General features: G+C 42.8%; 1 protein-coding gene across 2 annotated transcripts; it reads right to left on the reverse strand.

The window, feature by feature from the left end:
• Positions 1 to 1,140: 1,140 nt before the first annotated feature.
• LOC123397637 lies at positions 1,141 to 5,034 on the reverse strand. Of its 2 annotated transcripts, XM_045092173.1 has the most exons (3): positions 4,467 to 5,034; positions 2,872 to 2,943; positions 1,141 to 1,425 (listed from the first exon to the last, which is right to left on the reverse strand). In XM_045092173.1, exons 1-2 carry the CDS (start codon positions 4,854 to 4,856, stop codon positions 2,881 to 2,883), a joined length of 453 nt encoding a protein of 150 aa, XP_044948108.1. In that variant the 5' UTR covers positions 4,857 to 5,034; the 3' UTR covers positions 1,141 to 1,425; positions 2,872 to 2,880. The 2 variants fall into 2 exon arrangements, with proteins under 2 accessions (XP_044948108.1, XP_044948107.1); XM_045092172.1 differs by lacking the exon at positions 2,872 to 2,943 and having other exon boundaries at positions 4,467 to 5,004.
• Between the last annotated feature and the right edge of the window lie 2,053 nt (positions 5,035 to 7,087).

The following is a 7,087-nucleotide window of genomic DNA, read 5'->3' on the forward strand; positions in this document are numbered from 1 at the left end:
TTAAGATCTCATTATGTTGGATTGAATATATTGGGCTTGAGAACTTTTCATGTATGTCTTGCATGTGGATACCCATGGTGGCAATGGGTTATTCTATTGATTCACTTGATATATGTTATGTCATCAACTTGCGAATTTCGGTGACCCTAGGGATTTATGCATAGGAGTTGATTGCACGTTTTCATCCTACTTTCTCCGACAGGAATCTTGGGATACTCCTTGAAGTTCTTTGTGTTGGATTGAATATGATGAATCTGAAATTGCTTGATGCATGTCGTATAATTAACCCACGGATACTTGTGATGACCTTGAAGTATCTAGGTTACATTAGGGTTGATTGATATGTATCATATGTGTTATTTTACTACAAACTCTAGGGCTGTTGGTGACACATGTAGGAATAGCCCAATAGATCGATCAAAAAGGATAACTTTGAGGTGGTTCCATGCCTACAACAACTTATTATTTTGTTCTCCGCATATAAGAACTTTGGAGTGATTCTTTGTTGCATGTTAAGGAATGACCATATGATTACTATGTTAGCATTGTTAAGAGATTAAAGTAGTGAAAGTATGAACCCTACCCCTTATTTTCAAGCATTTATACAAAGTTTTTCTCGCTGTTTACTACTTGTTACCTCGTTGTTTTCTATTTATTATGTTTAAAAAAACCTATATATACTATCCATACTATAGTTGTATCACCATCTCTTCACCAAACTAATGCACCTACACAATTTATAATTGTATTGGGTTTGTTGCGCATCCAAGAGATTTCTTGTATTTGACTGCGGGGTTGGTTGAGAGAGACCGTCTTAATTCTACACATCCGACGGATTGATAAACATTAGGTCATCCATTTAAGGGAAGTTTTCTACTGTCCTACAAAACTCTGCAATTGGAGGCCCAACAACGTCAACAAGAATAAAGTTATGTAGTAGACATCAATCTCCTACATTGAATTCCCGTTTTTAGATTCTTTTTTCATGCAATCTTTTAACCTTTTCCTTAAAAAAAATGGCAATTTTATAGGCTTGTTGTGACACCCTCGATTTGATCACACGCTAATCATACACGCAAATGCATACGACCAAGCTCAAGGACTCACGGGAAAATATCACAACACAACTCTAGACACAAATAAAACAAACAAGCTTCATATTACAAGCCAGGGGCCTCGAGGGCTAGAATACAGAAGCTCGATAAACACACGAGTAAGCGGAAGCAATGAATATGTGAGTACAGACATGAAACATGAAAAGTCTTACAAAAGGCTAGCACAAAAGGGATAACGATCGAACGAGGCGAGGCCTCCAGTCTGGGAACCTCTTAAACTAGTCAACGTCCTCAGCGGCCTCCACTTAGTAGGCATCGTCGGGGTAGTAGTCGTTATCGACGGGATATGCCATCTCCTAGGTTCCATCACCTGGTCACAACAATCGTATGAAGGGGAAACGGGGGAGCAAGGCAACAGTGAGTACTCATCCAAAGTACTCGCAAGACTGACATCAAAAATAAGCTAAGTATGCATCAGTATCAAAGAAGTGGGTTATATGTGGACTGGCTGTAGCAATGCGAGAATAGAGAGAGAAGGTCTGGTCCTATCGAAGACTAGCATCTTCAGCATCTTGCCGCAATGGACGAGAGTAGAGTAAGTAACACAAACATATATTCATATTGTTGCAGCAATATTATTTAAGGTCACGCCCAAATATTCTTCCTCGACTCCCTGCGAGGAAGCAATCCTGGAGCAAACATTCCAGTTAAGTAACAATCGTAGTTGTATAAGGTCCGGGCACAACTTCAAATCATCCTGTAACTGTGGACACGGCTATTCGAATAGTCAATTTCATCCCTGCAGGGGTGCACCACAGTATCCAACACGCTTGATAAACTCTGGATGGACACACTTTCTTGGATCATGCACGGCCTCGGAACATCAACATGTCGCAACCCTACCTAAGCTCAATAGAGAGGTCAGCCCGCCGGTCTAAATCCTAAGCATGCAGGGGTCATGAGCCCATCACCCTTTGCACACATGCATGATGCGTGGGCGGCCGATTCCAGTCCTAGCACCTCTTATACAAGAACGATGCTTATCCAGACCACTCGGACGCACACCACTCCATTGGTCACGTCTAAAGAGCTTCGACTGATACCATGACGTCGAGTATCCATAACTTCTCCCACGCGAAGGTTAGTGCGAAAAGGTCTCCCGACCAACTCAGATCAAATACCCAAATCCATTAGCATTTTAATTAACTCATCATCTCATTCATGCGGGAACCCACCCGCAACACACCATTCATCAAGTTACTCGTAACAAGGTCAAGTAGATCTGCGGCTGTAACATCAAAGGGATTCGAGGTATCACCCTCGCTGGATTCCGAACGATGTAACCGTCAAGGTGGCCAGGGAGGATTCACCGTCGATGGGCCATGCTTAATGGGTTGTACGACAGAGCCGTTATCGGAGGTGGTGAAGGAGGAATCACCCTCCAAGAACCACCGCCGCTCAACTACACTACAACGCAACATCAAAGTATGAAACGAGGTGTCACCCTCGATACTCGATAGTAGCTCTGCAGTGTCGTACAATTAGGGGGTGTGAGTGTTGTGACGGATCATGGATCGTCGATCAGATGATCGAGACTTGATAAAAAAGCAGGAAAAACTCGACTAAGGTGGCAAAGGGGATGACTTAACCACATATTCTAAGCAGTTTTAAGGTGTAGTAGAATAAAGTAACAGTTTGTCAAAAACAGACTATGCATCAGATATAGGAGCTAACTATAACAGTAACAAAAATTATAATGCAAGCAATAGGGAGAAAGAATAAACGATATAGAAATGATCAGGGGAGGGTTGCTTGCTTTGTTGCTCTACGGCAAAGGGTTGGTCGTCAGGAGGGTAGTCGTACTCGGCAGTAGCGTCAGTCTCGGGGTCTACCAGTAAGAAGAGGGGGGAGAAACATTAAATATAATGCATAGATGCAACACGATGCATGAAATGGAAAACTACATGGCTAGGCATGAGCTAACGCACTATCATCCATCATAGACGGATCGAGAAAATATCTAGATCTCTGACTACTACCAGACAGATGAAACGAATGAAAAAGTTTCATGTTCGCTATGGTAGGGACATGTGACAAATGAACACATAGCGTATCCGGGGTCGTCTCTTTTTTCTCATCAACTTTCATGTACAAAATATTTTCATCGGAGTTACGGTTTATTTTATATGATTTTACAAAGATTTAACAATATTCTGAAATTATTTAACTCAAAAATAAACAGGGTATACTTTTCTCAACTAGTGTTACTCAAGCCATAGTATATGACAGTGGGACTAGGGGGTCCAGTCAGCAGTTGACTAGTCAAAGTTTGACTGGTCGATAGGGTCAATGGACCCACGTGTCATAGTCTATCCAAATTAATTAAGCTAATTAGTTAGTTCATTAATTAATTAGCTTATTAACATGTTTATTTTTAAAAGTATTTTTTTAATTAAAAGGAAAGACTCCACATGTCATATTATACCTAAACAAATAAATAAATCTAACTTATTTAATTTAAAGGCCAAATATAAATAATTAAGCATAAGGGGGCATACTTAGCCTAGACTAATTAGCACATAATCTTAATATAAATTAAGGGCATGTCCAATGGTTGATATGATAGTCTTATCTTAAATCTTGCATCTAATTTAAAGATGATGATATAAAAAGTCTACAATGGGATCATCTCTTAGAATTATCTTCTAGAATTAGTTATTCCTAAAAATACGGTGAGACATATTGGGCTAAGAAATCATCTCTTGTATTCTCTTAAATAAAAGAAGACAAAGCATTTTTTCGAATTCTCTCTCCTCCACATCATCATTTATCCTATATGATACTTTTAAGATAGCACCATTGTACATGCCCTAATAAAGGCACGGCCATCCGATGACCGTGGCTGTGCACACACACGCAAACACACTCACACACCACACACACGAGGCACACCCGTTGTCGTGGCCATGGCCATGGCTAACAGCAGTAGCAGCAGCGCCAGCAAACAACGAGCAGCAGAGAAGAGTAGCATGTATAATAGCAGCGACTCAGCTAGCAAGACACAGTGGCAAGCAGCAATGGCTGCGCTCAGCAAGAAGAGCAGACACGCGTGGCTGCGAGTGACACACGCAGACGCAGCCAGGCTGCGGCGAGGCCACACAGGAGTGCACGCACACAGCGGCTGCAAGCGGACCGGCAGCGGAGTGGGGCAAGCGGCGACAAGCAGCGGTGGGCCGTTCGGGCGGCAACAGGGCGCGCGCAGGGGCGCGGCCAGTGACTTGGCCAAGGCAGCAAGCAGGCGCGAGCAGTGGCCGCATGGCGAGCGGAGTTCCGGCCAAGCTCGGTCGCGGCGACGTACGGCTACAGGGATGAATTCGATGGGGAAAAGAGGGATTCGAGGGAGAAGCTCACCAGGAGCTCGGAGGTGAGGTCGAGGAGGCCGGAGGTGGACCGGAGCAGTGGCAATCGGTGATGGACGAAGACGATGTACGCGAAGAAGACGATGTCGATGGCGAGCATACAGTCTGTCTCGACTCGATTTGGTGCTCTGAATGGACAAAGAGGGTTGTGGTGGTTCTCCTGGACAAGCTCCAGGGGCGCGAGGACGACGGCGGTCGCCGAATCAACAGCGAACGGTGACGGCTGCGTCGGGCGCCTCCCTAGATCAATGCAGGGGGGCGAGAGTGAGATGGAAATCGAGGCCGGGGGGCTAGGGTTTCGGGAAGGGAGAGATAGAGCAGGGGCGAATCTTATCCACACGGGGAGCCGTGGGATGGCCGACACGATGCCATCGGTGGCCATGGCTGCCTGGATGGACGCCACAACTCCGTGCTCGCAGTGTAACAGGAGGTAAGATATGACTGAGGTGGGCTGGGCTCTCCTATGCACTAGAGGTCCGATGATGCAATAAGTTTTAGCCCTTTTTTTAATTCTTTTCCTTTATTTCCTCTAAAACTATGTATTTTGTTGAGCTACTGAATAAATTTAGTTAAAAGCGAAATTTAGCACATAATGATTATTCACTTTTTCTAAAGTAACACAAAAAAATTGAAGTCATTCGGAAAATCTTACATGTTTGTTTATTTTTGAAAAGGCTATTTTATTTGCGGTTGGACCACCTTATAATTTCCTAGGGTTAATTGGTGGGCCAAATAATGTTTGGTTCAACATGACAATTACTTAATCAATATTTGCAACCCAACCAAGTTTTTTCTTTTACAGTTTGAGGAAAACATTTATGTGACTTCATTTTAAAATTTGAAATATTGCTTTCATTTTTAACAAGTGGCAATTTTGCTTAGTTAATCTCGCTGCCATGGCACCATCAGCGTGTGATTACTGTAGCTTAACTACCGGGGCATCACAACTCTTCACGAGTAAAAGAAATTCTCGCCCCAAGAATTAAGAGGACGAGGTAAGGAGGAACCACTTGGTTACGGAAGTCTAACGAGTCTTCTCGGTCTCGTTTGTTCTTCCCGAAGAAATTTATCCTTTTCGTTGAAGTCTTCAATCCCGTGACTTAGGTCATCCCGATGAATCCATCATCCTTCCTTCGGGGTCTTCATCGTCCTACGAATGCGATAATAGGGGAAAACGTTGGAAGAACGTAGCTACTCAAAGTTGGGCATGTGACGACGAACTCACGAAAGAGGACATGAATTATTCCTCAAGTTGAAACTCACGGAATTCATTGGGAATAATACGTGATGTTACAAAGGTTTCAAATGATTAGGCAATCATTTGATGCCTAAACAGATATGAGAGGGGGGGTTAAAGCAACGAAAAATAACTATTGCGTCTGATAACAGAATAGATCGTCCCATTGGACGGTGGCTCGGGAATTTCATACGAAGCCAAGTGTAAAGGATACTTTGAAGTCAATGATGCATAGGAGAGTCAGGTTTCGATCCTATGGAACTTTGGGTTATGGGTCCACCGTGTGGGTTAAGAGCAGACACAACGGCGACGTATTGCATGGTCTTGGTAGCAAGGTATGTAATAGGATAGCGTGCCAGTTATGTTGGCAACAACGTCGGTACCAAGGGAGATAGAACCATGTTCCTTCTCGTTGAAACGAGGCGGACCAATAGGAAAGGTTCTCGTCCACCGACAACTACGAGAATGTTATCCACAATAGCAACAGGTTATTACTGTCAGTTGGGACACCGAGGGTTTTTACCAAAGCCGGAAATTACTACTGTGCGGATGAATTAGAATAATAGAAAGTTTAAATAGACCAACGGGAAAGAAAAATTTGTTCACACACAAGTATTATAGTATACCTTTCCCAAGGAAAACATAGCATGGTATACATGATAGGTCATCAAGTACATAACCATTTTGATAAAAGGGCAAGGAGAGTCATAATGTTTACCCATAGCATACGGTTTGGATAATTGACCATGAACAATTTAGCATTGCGCTTCCAATGTTCTTGTTGACAATTGAAGTACCACATTTGTTCTTCGAGGTAGCATCAACATGGTTATCAGATAAAGGTTGGGATTTTGGTACACAAGGGATCCATGAGGAACAACTTATAAAATAAGTCATACAATTTCCTCACGGAGGAATGGCCAACCTTACATATGGAAGATAATACAACAATAGGTCCTTCGGCCTGGTGTGTTAGACAAGACATCACCATACTAGGTTACATAAAGACCAAAGTTATAATTATTGGAATATGTTTCAACCATCATAACTGCCGAGAAGAAAAAGGAGCAACCAAAATTTGACGAGATGAGGATGGAAGATTATCGGGATATGAACTACGGAAACAAGTGTTGAATCATGAATTAGATTGTAAGACGCATGAACACAATGTCAAGACATTCCTGCCCACATGGAATTCTTACAAGTAAATGCATCCGAGTTATGATTTGAGAACCATCATTGAGGATATCAAGGTCGTTATGTAAGCCTGGATTAGCTCTTATGATGTGATAACCCACAAGTATAGGGGATCTTAACATTTTCGAGGGTAGAGTATTGAACCCAAATTTGTTGATTCGACACAAGGGGAAGCCAAG

Source organism: Hordeum vulgare, chromosome 5H (assembly GCF_904849725.1).
Source record: "Hordeum vulgare subsp. vulgare chromosome 5H, MorexV3_pseudomolecules_assembly, whole genome shotgun sequence".
Lineage (NCBI taxonomy): Eukaryota > Viridiplantae > Streptophyta > Magnoliopsida > Poales > Poaceae > Hordeum > Hordeum vulgare.

Excerpts from the sequence above, each read along its gene's own strand:
- LOC123397637 (XM_045092172.1), bottom strand. The coding sequence starts at position 4,856 with ATGGCCACCGATGGCATCGTGTCGGCCATCCCACGGCTCCCCGTGTGG. Across the intron at positions 1,426-4,466 it reads ACCTCACCTCCGAGCTCCTG|GTGATGGAACCTAGGAGATG; the intron begins GTGAGCTTCTCC and ends TGTTGTGACCAG.